Source organism: Sturnus vulgaris, chromosome 10 (assembly GCF_052056855.1).
Source record: "Sturnus vulgaris isolate bStuVul1 chromosome 10, bStuVul1.hap1, whole genome shotgun sequence".
Lineage (NCBI taxonomy): Eukaryota > Metazoa > Chordata > Aves > Passeriformes > Sturnidae > Sturnus > Sturnus vulgaris.
Genome location: NC_142252.1, coordinates 23846519 through 23863211, shown reverse-complemented (window position 1 = coordinate 23863211; position 16693 = coordinate 23846519). Strand labels below are relative to the sequence as shown.

Genomic DNA, 16693 nt, shown 5'->3' with positions numbered 1-16693 from the left:
CCCACCTTTAAAACAAACCAAGCTTGAGATTATTTTAATAAATCTTCTTCATCAGGCAATTAAAAAATTAAAATAATCTGCTTCTAATTCAATATGATGGCATCAGTGTCCTGCTATTGAATATTTAGCCCTGAATTATTAATTTAGAAATGATGTCTCCTGCAAGGAAATTGATTGGATATTAAATTAATTATTGGATATTAAATCAATTATCGGATATTAAATCAGTTATCGGATATTAAATCAATTATTGGCTATTAAATCAATTATCGGATATCAATTATTGGATATTAAATCAATTATTGGATATTAAATCAATTATCAGATATCAATTATCGGATATTAAATCAATTATTGGATATTAAATCAGATTCCTCCTTGGCACTGCCCTTTTGCCTCAATCAATGTTTTAGTCGGAACCTTGGAATTTTTTTCCAGCTGCAGAAAATTGATTTTTTTTTTTTTTTCTGATTGCGTTTTGTGTCAGTGAAAACTCAGGAAATCCAGCACAAAATCGGGGAGGAAATTTGTTTCTTCCCCCCCAAAAAAAATACATAATAAAGTAAAAAAAAAATCATGATGGTGCCATAAAAACATGTCCAAAAATGGCACTGTGCAATTATTTTTATTCAGTTTATTGCTGGAGAATGAACGTTGGCAAAGGTGGGATGGGAGAAGAATTTCCAAGGCTGCACAGGGAATTTTCTTCTGGAATTAAGTAATGGAATAAAAGGGGAGATTTTCTAAGAGGGAAAGTGAAATAAAATATATTCACATTCTGAGGTGAAAATATCATCATTTTATCTCATTTTAGAGGCATTAAATACTCATATTTTGAGGAGAAAATATCATAATTTTATCTCATTTTAGAGGCATTGACTGTGTCCAGGATTCTCAGGATATGGGGAAGGAATTAAAAACCTGATATATAAAATAAACACAATTTTATATTTTAGATCTTGCCTGGTTACAGAAAAAAAAAAAGAGGAAAAAAAAATTCCTGATTTAAGCCTGAAGAGGTTGGAGGGTGTGGGAGGGAACCTGAGACCCTTTTTTAGCCCTGAGAAGGAACAGCAACACAAAATTTTGGTTTTTCTTTTTAATTTCTTTCTGATTTTGTTTTGTGAGTCTGACAGGTTGCATGAAGAATTTAATTATTAAAAAAAAAAAAAAAAAAATTAAAATTTACATTATGTGGATCCCTCCTATCAGGGAATGGATTTTGGATTGTTGGATTCTACAGCTTTCACTGGGATTTAAAAAAAAAAATCAGGATTATCAGGGAATGTCTATCAAGGGATTTTAAGAAAATCAGGATTATCAGGGAACAGATTTTGGACTTTTGGATTCTACATCTTTCCCCAGGATTTTAAAAAATCAGGATTATCAGGGAATGTCTATCAGGGGATTTAAAAAAAAAAATCAGAATTATCAGGGAATGGATTTTGGATTTTTGGATTCTACATCTTTCTCCAGGATTAAAAAAAAAATCAGGATTATCAGGGAATGTCTATCAAGGGATTTCAAAAAAATCAGGATTATCAGGGAATAGATTTTGGAATTTTTGGATTCTACATCTTTCTCCAGGATTTTAAAAAATCAGGATTATCAGGGAATGTCTATCAAGGGATTTCAAAAAAATCAGGATTATCAGGGAATAGATTTTGGAATTTTTGGATTCTACATCTTTCTCCAGGATTAAAAAAAAAAACAGGATTATCAGGGAATGTCTGTATGGGATTTGATTTGGGATTTTTGGATTCTACAGCTTTCTCCAGGATTTAAAAAAAAAATCAGGATTATCAGGGAATGTCTATCAGGGGATTTTAAGAAAATCAGGATTATCAGGGAATGTCTATCAAGGGATTTTAAGAAAATCAGGATTATCAGGGAATTGTGATTTTTGCTCCATAATGGCTTTTCCAGAACACACTCTTGCAGCAGAGCAGCTGGAAAAGCTGCAGGATACAAATGTTTGGAAGATATTCTTTATTTTTCTGTATTTTCCAGCTCAATTCCTGTGCAATGGTTCATTAAGGGGCTGAGTTTTTTTTTTTTTTTTTTAGGAAATGAGAATGTTTTAAAAAGTGCTAAAAGCTCCATTAAAAATCCAGTTTTATTGCAGTGCTGGGGGCAGTGTCCAAGGCAGGAGGTGAAATCCCAGCTCAGTGGATAAAAGGATTCCACACACACACACTAAATATTTTTAATTTTTTATAGAATTTTTCCCTCAGAACGCTGAGGAATCATGGAAATTCCTCTGTGGAATTGTGCCTTTCCTGAGGGAAATATTCCAGAGGAATCCAAGAGTCAGCTCCTGAATTTCAGCACCTCTGAAATGGCAATAAATTGATTTATTGATGAGTGAGCCTGAGGGTTTCCAATGCAGGTACATTAAATTCTTGATTTTATTGATCAGAATGGATTGAACTTCATCAAGATCCACATTCCTCCAAAGGCTGCTCCTGTTTCTATCCAAAAAATGCCACCAAAATATTGGGAATATTGGGGACTCACTGAACCATGGTGAGGTTTAGCTCCCTGCTTGTAGAAAATAACTAGATAAATATATATATAGAAATATATATATATAACCTATAAAATATATACCATATATTTAATATATATATTTATCTATATCTAGTGAATTTTCTAATAAATATATACCTATTTAATATCTATATCTATCTATATATAGTGAATCTTCAAATATATATATTTAATATCTATTTATCTCTATCTAGTGAATTTTCAAATAAATATATATTTAATATCTATCTATTTATCTATCCATATAGCCTGAATCTTTAAATAAATAAATTTAATATCTATCTACATCTATTTATCTATCTATATAGTAAATCTTCAAATAAATATATACATATTTAATATGTATATCTATTTATCTACACATAGTGAATCTTCAAATAAATATATACATATTTAATATCTACCTACCTATATATAGTGAATCTTCAAAAATATATATATATATTTAATATCTATTTATCTATCTATTTATCTATCTTTATCTAGTGAATTTTCAAATAAATACATATATATTTAATATCTACCTACCTATATATAGTGAATCTTCAAATATATATATATATATATTTAATATCTATCTATTTATCTATGCATATAGAGTGAATTTTCAAATAAATAAATAAATAAATATTTAATATCTATTTATCTATAGCAAATCTTGAACTAAAACCCACGCCCAGCAATTGCTGGCCAAGCATCCCAATATGAAAATCTGTCCCAATTTCCCCTTTGTGCAGGAGGAGCTGGGGGTCACTTACACCTTGTGCATATTGCAAAAACCTGGGGTTGGTTTCTTTTTTCCCAAAATCTTGCAGGAATTTCTGTCTGTAAGCCAGGACTGTGTCCACGTGAGTCCTGTGCTTCACTGCCAGCTCCAGGGCTCTAAAATATAAAACAGCAAGAGTGGATTGGGGAAATGGAATGAAAAACAGCAAGAATGGATTGGGGAAATGGAATAAAAAAACAAGAGTGGATTGGGGAAATGGAATAAAAATAGCAAGAATGGATTGGGGAAATGGAATAAAAAACAGCAAGAATGGATTGGGGAAATGGAATTAAAAGAGCAAGAATGGATTGGGGGAATGGAATAAAAAAACAAGAATGGATTGGGGGAATGGAATTAAAAAAACAAGAATGGATTGGGGGAATGGAATAAAAAAACAAGAGTGGATTGGGGAATGGAATAAAAAAAAGCAAGAGTGGATTGGGGAAATGGAATAAAAAAACAAGAGTGGATTGGGGAATGGAATAAAAAAACAAGAAAGGATTGGGGAATGGAATAAAAAAAAGCAAGAATGGATTGGGGAAATGGAATAAAAAACAGCAAGAATGGATTGGGGAAATGGAATAAAAAAAACAAGAGTGGATTGGGGAAATGGAATAAAAAAACAAGAGTGGATTGGGGAATGGAATAAAAAAAAGCAAGAATGGATTGGGGGAAATGGAATAAAAAAAACAAGAGTGGGTTGGGGAATGGAATAAAAACCAGCAAGAATGGATTTGGGGAAATGCAATGAAACAGCAAAAATGGATTTGGGGAAATGCAATAAAAAAACAAGAATGGATTTGGGAAATGCAATAGAAGAGCAAGAATGGATTTGGGAAATGCAATAAAACATCAAGAATGCCTTTGGGAAATGCAATAAGAAAAAAGCAAGAATGGATTTGGGGAAATGCAATGAAACAGCAAGAATGGATTGGGGAAATGCAATTAAAAAAACCAAGAATGGATTTGGGGAAATGCAATAAAACATCAAGAATGCCTTTGGGAAATGCTCTGCTACATCACCAAGGTTTTGCAGAAATTCTGAGAAATCCCAAATAGGATCAGGAGGTTCAAGGTAGCCAGAGATGGAAAATACCCAATAATTATTCCATTGATAATCTCATCACTAATCATTAATTTGAGCCCAGGAGGTTTTTTATTTCATGGAAATGTAGAATATGTCAGAGTTTAGCACAAAATTAATAATGTTTAATGACTTTTTTTCTAGTCAGAAATAGGTTCTGAACACTCATAATACACATTAATGATATATTCTATATAATATTTATAAATATATAGGTGGAAAAGATCAGTCACTGGATTAATTTAATTCATTAGCTGATGGTTTCTTCTCAATGGCTTGAGAACACTGATATTTGATTTACAGAGAGTTTTTAGATGATAGAATATAAGAATATTCTTTTCTTAATACCCAGCTCGAACCTCCCCTGACACAGCTTCAGAACAAAACAAAATTACAGATTTGTGGGGGAAAAATCCAATACAACAGCAGAAAAAAATTAGGAAAAAAAACAACTCGAGGGGATTCTGTCAGAAAATGTGGGGGTTTTGTTTAAAGACAGAAATTCTTCCTTTGTTTTCTCAGCCTTAATTCATTTTTTCTCCACCTACACAATGCTGGGAGTCTGAGCAGCCCCAGGTTTATTTTTAGCAGGGGAGACATTTCAGCCATCACTGAGGGATGAGAAAGCAAAATATTATTTCAAAAATGCTCCCAAGAGTATTTAAGGCTTTTATCACCAAATATTCGTATTTTCTAAATATGACACAAAAATGTTGGGGTTTTTTTGTTGTTGTTGTCAGCTCATGATTTAATTTGGTTTTTTTTTTTTTTTTTTTTTAAATTGTGGGCGATTAAAAACAACCGAGTCAGCAATAAAACAACTGATGGAACGAATTAGAAAAACCATTTTTAATGAGGGAAAAAAAAAAAAAAAAAATTACAAATCCTACCTTTCCCAGTTAAAAAGTTGAATATTGATTTGGATAGCCTGGTAAATCAGACCTGACTGAAGCAGCAACGTTTCAGCCTCTTGGGTGTTACCACTGAAAAGCAACATGTGAGCCAACCTGGACTCCTTGGATGGCAGATCCTTGATGGAATTGATGTACTGAACTTTGTCAATCTGCCCAGGAAGAGGACAGCAAAGAAATTCATTCATCAACAAGGTTTTTGGAACGATTTAATTAGGATTTCATTTCATTTTGGAGTGGTATTTTTGTTACCTCGCCGATGGCAGCGTAAGCGATTTCAGCTGTGGTCATGTCCTGCTTGGCCACTGCCATGGCAGCCAAACAAGCCCAAAGGGTCTGATCCTGAAATTTTAAATAAAAACAACTTGTAAACTTTGAAATCTTTATTATCCTGCTGCAAATGGTTCCTCCAAGCAAACACACAGATGTTGTGACGTTGTTACATTTTTGGGGGTGCCGTTGGTGGCACTGAGCTCAAGGCGTCTCGTTAGGAAATTGTGGTAATAATAATAATAATAATATTTTACCTTTTTATTATATTTATTATTTTTATTTCTTTTATTGTTTCTGTGAGGGGTTTTTTTTTTGGGTATTTTACCTCGAGGAAAGCCCATGAACTCAAGATTCTAGAAGATCCTAAATGACTTTTTGATGGATTTTCAAGTGACGACATTATGACACAGACACAATAATAAATCACATTTTAATACACTTTAAACTACTACATCTAAAACTCTATTCAGACAAGAAAAATGCAATTTTGGATGTGCTAGTCCAGGAATTAAGGAGGTATTTAAATTTTTTTTTTTTTTTTTTTTGAGTGTGTTCAGTAACAAATCTGGAAATTCAGACTTTGCACTGTGAAGGGTTTTTAGAAGGATGAGTTTTGACTGAAATCAGAATTTACAGCTGCACTGAGAATGTTCTCAACACATTCCCATATTTCCCAGCTGACTTTTCCATCACTCAGGACAAACCCTCCTGCAGGAAGCTCAAAATTTGGGAAAATTAAGATTATTCAGAGAATCAAACGCTCCTAAAATCTTTGTCACCTTCTCTTCCCACTTCAACTTTATTTAGAAAAGAAAAAGCTGATAAAAAGTTAAAAGCTCAGCCTGAAATAATCCAGAAAATGAAATTTCCAGCAGTGGTTCCTTGATGCTTCCAAGTTGTTTTTTGCTGCTTTTTTTTTTCCCTCTCAGAAATATGATCCATTTTGTTATTCCTGGTTGGAAATAATTTTTATTCTCTATCTGGGCTGCCAAAATCAAAATATTCTGATTTGGATGCTTACAACAGATGATGTGGACACTGTAAATAAAGATTCTGTTACAATTAATTCTAATCATGCAATCCAAATTATCTGGATGTGCATTGATTTTAATAATTGGTCACACAAATATCTGAAATACACATTTAAGGTGCTAAACTTCTCTAGGAATCAATGGGGAGGAAGGTTTGAAGGGATTTTGGTCGTTTAAAAAACTACCACACTCACCTCATCTGTTCCTGTTGTCTAAACAAATGGAAAAGGAAAAAAAAAATAAAAAAGAAGTGAAATAAAATATGGAAATTAACAGGTGATTGTGGAAATGTCACTTTTAATTGGTTATATTCAGGCCCAGACGTGGAAATTGAAGTTTAGAACTGAATTTTCTGAGCACCTGTGTTGAATCCAGCTGGATTCTGGCGTGACTAAAACCAAGAATTATTATTTATGCCGGGAATGATGGAATTAATTTCATCCAGAAATTCAGAAAAATCACATCACTTCACACGAGCAGCGACAAAACAAACCAGAAACAAACTGCCCAACGCAAAATAAACCTTCCAAACCATCAATATCTCATTGGATGGGATGGGAATAAAATAAAAAAATAATAAAAAAAAAAAAAAAATCAACTTTACCTGGACAAAACGACAGAGCCTGAGCCCGTCCTCCCACCTGGAGGAGCCGGAGTAGCTGTGGAGGATGGCAGGGTAAGGGGAGATGTGCAGGTGGAGCAGGGAACCATCTGCCCTCCTGATGGTGATGTGATTTCCTACAAAACTCACCACCTCCGAGGCTTTGCTGAATTCACTGAGTGGAGAAAGACAAAAAAAAAATTAAAAAAAAAAAAAAAATTAAAAAAAAAAAAATTCCAATTCGTTTTTTTTCCCCAGCGAAGAATTTTTGTCGCTTCGGATTTCCGACGTCAGCAGAACAAAACTTTTCTGTTTTCTTTTGTAGAAAATCTGAGTGAATGTTTTATGAGAAAGAATTTGAATTTTGCTTTTACCTCACTGTGTGGAGAAAGGAAAAAAAATTTTTAAAAAAATTCCTATTTATTCGTTTTTTTCCAGGGCAGAATTGAACAGCGATGGTGTTTTTGCAACATTGAATTTCCGACGTCAGCAAAACAAAACTTTTCTGTTTTCTTTTGTAGAAAATCTGAGTGAATATTTGATGAGAAAGAATTTGAATTTTGCTTTTACTTCACTGTGTGGAGAAAGAAAAAAAGATTTAAAAAAAAAAAAATTCCTATTAATTCTTTTTTTTTTTCCAGGGAAGAATTGAACAGTGATGGTGTTTTTGCCACTTTGAATTTCCAACGTCAGCAGAACAAAATTTTTCTGTTTTCTTTGGGTTTTTTGTAGAAAATCTGAGTGAATATTTGATGAGAAAGAATTTGAATTTTGCTTTTACCTCCACATGCTGCTCTGCTTTCAAACCCTGCATCAGCATTTCAACCCGAAATTTTATAAGTTTTTTTTTTTCCTTATCAAAACCTTTTCCTCATTTCCCAATCAAGAAACAGAAGAATTTTAAAAGTTGCAAGAAACTTTTACTTCTCCTGACCACAATTTAAGGAAGGATGGAAATATTTAAAATAAATAATATTTGGATTAAACTTCACAATTTTCCTTATCAAACCCTTTTTTTCCTCATTTCCCAATCAGGAAACAGAATATTAAAAGTTGCAAGAAAATTTCGCTTATCCTGACCACAATTTGTTAAGGAAGGATGGAAATATTGAAAATAAAAAATATTCGGATTAAACTTCACAATTTCTTAAGGAAGGAGGGAAATAATGAAAATAAATCATACTTGGATTAAACTTCACAATTTTCCTTAAAAAACCCTTTTTTTCCTCATTTCCCAATCAAGAAACAGAAGAATTTTACAAGTTGCAAGCTCAGCTTTTATTTCTCCTGACCACAATTTCTTAAGGAAGGATGGAAATATTGAAAATAAATCATAATTGGATTAAAAAGGATTTTTAAAAAATTTTTTTTTTTTTTTTTTACCTGGCATCTTTTTCATACAGGGTTTTTGAGAGAAGATCTTTATCCACATAAACTGTGTTGGGATAATACCAGACTGTGAATTTGGAATCCTGAATGCCACAGAGGATGTTGGAGGTGTCATTCCAGGCCAAACTTTGTACCATTGTACCTTCATTTATAAAGAATGAGAATTAAAATATAGAAATTATTAAATAAATCAAGCAGACATTTCCAGGAGAAATTTTTCAAATGAAGGGAATTTTATCAAAGTGGTTATTCAGCATTTTTTTGAGGGGTTGGTTTTCTAAGGTTTTATTCGAAATTTGGAATATTTTATAAGTTTCTTTGCATGGAAGTGATAGAAAAATTCTCAGAATTTAAGTAAAATCTACTAAAATTATTTCTACCTCTATCATAGAAAAGGCACAGCTTTTTTTTTAAAAAAAATTCCATTTCACTATTAACGAAGCAAAATGTTGTATTAAATAAAAAATTCATTTCCCTCCCAGCACTTTCCCAAACATCAATTTGAATTTTTCTCACCTATTTTGACAATTTTCTGCTCCTTCCCAAACCTTTTCACTGAGGTGATGAAAAGATCTCTGTTTTTATCAATAAATGCAATTTTTCTCTCACTTGTCAATCCTTTCTGGTCCAAAGCAATCTCCACAATTTCTGTCTGAAAAGATAAAAAAAAGATTTTTATTTTGGAGATTTTTCTATTTGGATATTCAATTTGATTTTTATTTTTTTTTTCCCTAAAAACAAGGAACAAAATTCTTTCATAAAGTGGGTTGGAAAAAATATTTTTGTGTGTGTGATTTCTCTGTGAAATAAATCATTCCATGAGGTGAGAATTAAGATTATTTTAAAATCTTTCCCAACTCAACCCATTCCATGATTTTGTGATTTAATAAACTGAATTTCATGATGATTAAAACAATCCTAAAGACAACACAAAGCATTAAAAGGCAGCTGAAAATCTCCTTTTCAAGATTTTTAAACTTTAATGGGTTTTTAGTCCCATTTTAGAAGAGAGCCATGAGTGATTCTTAATTTCTTTAATTTCTTTAATTTCAAATAAAAACATTAAATTTTTCCTTTTACCTTGTGGGTCAGAGGTTTTCCATCACCCAGTGGCTTCCCAGATAAAGCATCAAATATGTAAATAACTGAAGAAAAATAATTATATATTTCATTAATTGAAAGCATTATTTAAAAAATAAATAAAAAATTAATTAATTAATTAAATTAAATGAATAATTTAAAAATAATTTAAAAAACAATAATTAAAAAAGTTCTTAATGGATTTTTCCAGTGATTCAATTTTTTTTTTGAGTGGAATTTAGTGCAAGTGGATAAAATATTTTGTGTGAGTTTTACCAATGATTTTCACAGTGTTGAAAAAAAAAAAAAAATCTGAATTTTCACTTCCCATTCCTGTTTTTCATTTCCTATCTCAAACGGGGTTTTACAGAAATGACACCAAACAATTTCAATAAATCCACATTTCCAATATCAGATTGAGTCAATCTTAACCCACAGCTTAATTAATTCATTTAATGAATTTAATGAATGGGAAAGCTTAGAAAGAGAGAAAATTGAAAAATCCCATCAGGGAATAAAAACTCGATTCAATTATTTCCTGTCAATATTTCATGGGTTTAAAATTCAGAGGTGAGAAGATTTTTAAATGAATTTTAAGCAAGACCTAGAACTTGAAAAATCATTTTTATAAGCAATAGATTTCTTTTTATTCTAAATAAAATCCAGTTTTACCTTTCTCATCAGCTTTGTCCTTCACTGCCAGGGTGTCATTGCTCAGGGACACTGTTTGGGAATTTAAAATATCTGTTCTCATGCCTGGATATTTTGGAGAAGAAATTAATCTGCCTTCATAAGAATATAAATAAAGTCCTCCACCATCCACGAGTAGAAAATGCCTAAAAAAAAAAAAAAAATTAAAAAAAAAATTCAAACAACGAAGAAGTAAATCATTAAATAATATTTAAAAAAATGATATTTTCAATAATGGGAAAATCATTGTTTAATATCCTAAGCTGGAAATTTTCGAGATATTCTGGAAGTTCTGTGTGGAAATTTTGGTTTTAATGAATGATCTTTTTACAGGAGAAATATTTATTATGTGAAAGATTTATGATTTTATCTGAGGTTTTTTTTTTATTTATTTCTCATCTTTCAATTTGAGCTGATTTTGTTCATTCTAAATATGTACCCAAGAAGGAAATTTATTATAAATAGAAGAAATAAATGTCTAGATTAATAACACAGCTAATCAATTTATTTTTAATTTATTGAATAGTGATACTAAGTTCATAATGAATATTTTAAGAAGCCAGGTACCTTTCTGCTTGGAGAATTAAACTCACAGTTCCTTCCTTCAGGTCAAAAATCAATGGAGTGTTCCAATTCTTTGTCCTGCAAATAGAAAAAAAAAAATAAAAAAAATATAAAAAATCAGCATTAAAATCAGCAATTCCCACATTTTTCAACCACAAACTTGGATTCAGCATGGAAAATACACATTAATATTAAATATTCCTAAAAGGGAGGTTTGCCAACTTCAAACAGCATTTAGGAAGCCATGGAACACTGATAAATCAAAATTTGATGGAATAATAATAATAATAATAATAATAATAATAATAATAATAATTTTGGTTTGATTTTTTCATCCCTTCACACCAACAGAAGGAGTCTTAAAACCCAGCTAAATGATTTTTATATGGATTTTTTTTTTTTTTTTTTTTTAAATATTTTAAAACTATTTCTGACTCTTTCCCAGTGATCTCCACTAACATTCACGGCGCAGACATTCCGCTGAATAGTTCAATTCATTAAGAAATAAATTAATTAATCAAGTTTTTTTTCCCCATTCTTTCCCAAACAATGTGAACGAATTGGTTTTTACTCACGAGAACACATAACACTGAAGGCAAGTGGAAACCACCAAAAATCCAAAATTCAGCGAGGCTTTAACGACCCTGTCCCGAAATTCCAACAAATCCACGGCATCGTTGATGACATTGTGCACCTGAGCAAAAGGGGAATTCAATGTAAAAGAGCTGAAATGAAAATTCATTCGTGAAATATTCCCCTTGAGAAAATAATTTCAAATGGAGGAGACCTGAAAATTCCAGTTTGGAGATTGGTTCAGGTGATTATTTGAAATAAATATTTAAGAAGTCTGAAAATTCCAGTTTTGAGATTGGTTCAGTTCATTATTTGAAATATTTAAGAGGCCTGAAAATTCCAGTTTTGAGATTAGTTCAGGTGATTATTTGAAATAAATATTTAAGAAGTCTGAAAATTCCAGTTTTGAGATTGGCCCAGTTGATTATTTGAAATAAATAATTAAGAGATGTGAAAATTCCAGTTTTGACAGTTGATTATTTAAAATAAATATTTAAGAGGCCTGAAAATTCCAGTTTTGAGATTGGTTCAGTTATTATTTGAAATAAATATTGAAGAAGTCTGAAAATTCCAGTTTTGAGATTGGTTCAGTTGATTATTTGATATAAATATTTAAGATGTGTGAAAATTCCAGTTTTGAGATTGGTTCAGTTCATTATTTGAAATAAATATTTAAGAAGTCTGAAAATTCCAGTTTTGAGATTGATTCAGTTGATTGTTTGATATAAATATTTAAGATGTGTGAAAATTCCAGTTTTGAGATTAGTTCAGTTGATTATTTGAAATATTTAAGAGGTCTGAAAATTCCAGTTTTGAGATTGATTCAGTTGATTGTTTGAAATAAATATTTAAGATGTGTGAAAATTCCAGTTTTGACAGTTGATTATTTGAAATAAATATTTAAGAGGTGTGAAAATTCTTAATTAACTTGATGTTAAAAAGTCTAAATGCGTAATTTTGGATTTGTGTTATGGAAAAAAAATGGAAATTTTGGAAAATCTTCAACATTGTGAGTCAATGTCAGGAAATACAAATTAAATTCTAAATTCTTAATTTTGTATTAAAACAGGATTTGGGATCAGGCTGCTCTGCTCTGAGGTGATTTTACCTTCATGGTTCTTCTTTTAATTAAAGTAATTTGGAAATTTTTCCACTCCCAGTGTTGTTCCAGCACGTGGGCAAAGATGACCTGGCCATTCCCACAGGCTCCTGCCAGCTGGGTGCCATCCATGGACCAAGAAATGGCAAAAATGCTGCCAGTGTTGGGCTTCTCCAGGGCATAAGACCACTGAAAAAAAATTAAAAAATAGAGAAAATATGAATTTAAATCATTCTGTATCATTTTTGTTGTCGTAAATATTTTTGCAGGGTGGGGGTTTCGCAAGAAGCAACGATTAAATGAAGTTTTTTGTTGCATAGGATGTTGAAATCAGAGGTTGGAAATTAAAAAAAAGGAAGAGCGGGTAAAATAAAAATTCAAGTGAAAATGGTTGATCAGGTATCAGTTTTGTGTTCTCATTTAGAAATCCAGGTAATCACGACATAAAATGAAGAAATAATTACATTTCTTTCACTCTGTTAGCGTCCAAGTTAAAGATTAATTAAAAATTTCCTCCAGTAATTAATTTTTAATTCCCCTCAGCCTTATCCACGAGACCCCTCTGAAGTTCAGATCCTTATCAATAAATCCAAAAATCAAAATTTTCACACCAAGACACTTCTTAAAATTTGAAAATCTCAAAAATCAGCCTGACTCTCCAAACAGATTTTTTTTTTTTTCCCTGAAAATGGATGACAAATAAAAATTTCATCATTTTTTTTAATGGATTTTAGGAAAATATTAAAGCAGATTTTAAAACTTGAAGCAAATCTCAATTATTTCCTCTTTATGTAATAGAATTTTGTTTTAAATGCAGTAATTGAAGAACTACCTGAATATTTAACTCTATGAAATCTTAAAAGCAAATTAATAATAAAAATTAAGTGATTGAAGTTAATTTAAATGTAAATATTGGATTGATTTTTGGATATAGAAAATGATCACCAAAAGGGGCACAGCTGGAAGAAAATCCTCACCCGATGCTTCTAAAATATTCTGATTTCTTTTGAAGAGCATAAAACTAAAAATCAAATCCTTCACATGATTTAGGTGGAAGGAAATCCCAAAAATTCAAATTTTTATAGGATTTAGATTGAAAAAAAATCCCCAAAAATCCAAGTTTTTGTAGGATTTAGGTGGAATAAAATCCTCAAAAATCCAAGTTTTGGAATTGTGAAGAAGGAAATTCCCATTTTTGAATTCCAAGGAAGAAAATTCTAATTTTTGAATTCAAAGGAAGGAAATTCTCATTTTTTTGAATTCCAGGGAAAGAAATTCCAATTTTTTTTTATTTCTGAGCAAAGAAATTCCAATTTCTGAATTCCAAGGAAAGAAATTCCCATTTTTTTTAAACTCCAAAGACAAAAATTCAGATTTTTTGAATTCCAAGGAAGGAAATTCCAATTTTGGATTAGAAAAGAAATGTTGGTAAATTTTTTTTTTTTTTTCAGAAAAAGAATTTCATGTCCCAAAAGACAAAATAGAATTTAAAATTGGATTTTGCTAATAAATCCCTCACCTGTGCACTGATATCCTCAGCAATATTTGCTGTATTGTCAATAAATTGGGACAATTTCCAGAATTTTCCTCTGGAATTTTATATTTAAAACCTCTTTTAATTCTATTTTCTCATTTTTTTCGAACACATAAACCCAATTTTCAGGTTTTTCCTCCAAAATTTTACATTTTAAAAAAACATTTTGATGCTATTTTCTCATTTTTTTGGACACATAAACCCAATTTTCAGCGTTTTCCTCCGAAATTTTACCTTTAAATCCTATTTTAATTCTATTTTCTCATTTTTTTTGAACACATACACCAAATTTTCAGCGTTTTCCTCTGAAATTTTACCTTTAAAACCTATTTTAATTCTATTTTCTCATTTTTTTGGACACATCCACCCAACTTTCAGGTATTTCCTCCGGAATTTCCCCTTTAAATCCTATTTTAATTCCATTTTCTCATTTTTTTTTAACACATACACCAAATTTTCAGCATTTTCCTTCAGAATTTCCCCTTTAAAACCTACTTTAATTCCATTTTCTCATTTTTTTGAACACATAAACCAAATTTTCAGCGTTTTCCTCCAGAATTTCCCCTTTAAATCCTATTTTAATTCCATTTCCTCATTGTTTTTGAACACATAAACGAAATTTTCAGGTTTTTACTCTGGAATTTCCCCTTTAAATCCTATTTTAATTCCATTTTCTCATTTTTTTGGAACACATAAACCAAATTTTCAGCGTTTTCCTCCAGAATTTCCCCTTTAAATCCTATTTTAATTCCATTTTCTCATTTTTTTTTGAACACATCCACCCAACTTTCAGCGTTTTCCTCCGAAATTTCCCCTTTAAATCCTATTTTAATTCCATTTTCTCATTTTTTTCGAACACATACACCCAACTTTCAGGTATTTCCTCCGGAATTTTATATTTAAATCCTATTTTAATTCTATTTTCTCTTTTTTTTCGAACACATAAACCCAATTTTCAGGTTTTTCCTCCGAAATTTTACATTTTAACAACATTTTGATGCTATTTCGATGCTATTTTCTCACTTTTATGGACACATAAACCCAATTTTCAGCGTTTTCCTCCGGAATTTCCCCTTTAAAACCTATTTTAATTCCATTTCCTCATTTTTTTGAACACATACACCCAACTTTCAGGTATTTCCTCCAGAATTTCCCCTTTAAATCCTATTTTAATTCTATTTTCTCATTTTTTTCGAACACATCCACCCAACTTTCAGCGTTTTCCTCCGGAATTTCCCCTTTAAAACCTATTTTAATTCAATTTTCTCATTTTTTTTGAACACATACACCAAATTTTCAGCGTTTTCCTCCAGAATTTTCCCTTTAAAACCTATTTTAATTCTATTTTCTCATTTTTTTCAAACACATCCACCCAACTTTCAGGTATTTCCTCCAGAATTTCCCCTTTAAATCCTATTTTAATTCTATTTCCTCAATTTTTTTGAACACATAAACCCAATTTTCAGGTTTTTCCTCCAAAATTTTACATTTTAAAAAAACATTTTGATGCTATTTTCTCATTTTTTTGGACACATAAACCCAATTTTCAGCGTTTTCCTCCGGAATTTTCCCTTTAAAACCTATTTTAATTCCATTTTCTCATTTTTTTGAACACATACACCAAATTTTCAGCGTTTTCCTCTGAAATTTTACCTTTAAAATCTATTTTAATTCTATTTCCTCATTTTTTTTGGACACATACACCCAACTTTCAGGTATTTCCTCCGGAATTTCCCCTTTAAATCCTATTTTAATTCTATTTTCTCTTTTTTTTTGAATACATAAACCCAATTTTCAGGGTTTTCCTCCAGAATTTTCCCTTTAAATCCTATTTTAATTCCATTTTCTCATTTTTTTGGAACACATAAACCAAATTTTCAGCGTTTTCCTCCAGAATTTCCCCTTTAAATCCTATTTTAATTCCATTTTCTCATTTTTTTCGAACACATAAACCAAATTTTCAGGCTTTGACTCACCCCAGTGTGGTCACAGAGGCGCAGGGTGTTGAAGGCTCCCACTGCAAACCTTTGTCCATCCAGGGCCCAGGCAATGGAGGTGATGGGGAATTCCTGTGCCTGGGAACTGAACAGGGCACGGCCAAAACTGTCCCAAACCTGCAGCAAAATTCCAAATTCTACCCCTGCAACCACCTGGGATTGTTCCACAACAACGATTGTTCTCCATGGCACAGGGCAATTCCAAAAATCAGCTTTATTAGAGCTTATTTTGGGTTTATATTGATATATTTTTGTATTTTTGTCACTCCAGAATTGTAATTTCTTCTCATATTTTTAGTGTAATTTGAAATATCAACTCTATTATAGATCAGTTTTGGTTTATATAGATATATTTTTGTATACATATTTTTTTATTCCAAATATTAAAAAAAAACCAGCATATTTTTAATACAGCTATATATATCCAAATACAAAAACATTTTTATATATACACATACATATCTGTAATTCCACAAGTGTAATTTTCTCTCATATTTTCAGTGTAATTGTAAAAATCAACACTATTTTATCTCACTTTTGCTTTATATAGG

At 31.0% G+C, this 16693-nt stretch overlaps 1 protein-coding gene across 4 annotated transcripts in view; it reads right to left on the bottom strand.

Moving 5' to 3' along the window:
• The window catches only part of IFT80 (intraflagellar transport 80), a 31336-nt gene that overhangs the window by 1626 nt on the left and 13017 nt on the right, over positions 1 to 16693 (bottom strand). For all 4 annotated transcript variants that reach the window (XR_015805804.1, XM_088171093.1, XM_088171094.1 and 1 more), the window contains exons 8-19: positions 16122 to 16259; positions 12621 to 12800; positions 11515 to 11633; positions 10943 to 11017; positions 10358 to 10521; positions 9686 to 9750; positions 9122 to 9257; positions 8600 to 8747; positions 7220 to 7391; positions 5564 to 5653; positions 5291 to 5463; positions 3309 to 3432 (exon numbers count right to left, since the gene is read on the bottom strand). Coding sequence is in view for 3 of the 4 variants with exons in the window: in XM_088171093.1 (XP_088027219.1) it covers positions 3309 to 3432; positions 5291 to 5463; positions 5564 to 5653; positions 7220 to 7391; positions 8600 to 8747; positions 9122 to 9257; positions 9686 to 9750; positions 10358 to 10521; positions 10943 to 11017; positions 11515 to 11633; positions 12621 to 12800; positions 16122 to 16259 (1584 nt within the window). In the remaining variant the exon portion in view is untranslated. The remainder of the gene's footprint in view (positions 1 to 3308; positions 3433 to 5290; positions 5464 to 5563; positions 5654 to 7219; positions 7392 to 8599; positions 8748 to 9121; positions 9258 to 9685; positions 9751 to 10357; positions 10522 to 10942; positions 11018 to 11514; positions 11634 to 12620; positions 12801 to 16121; positions 16260 to 16693) is intronic.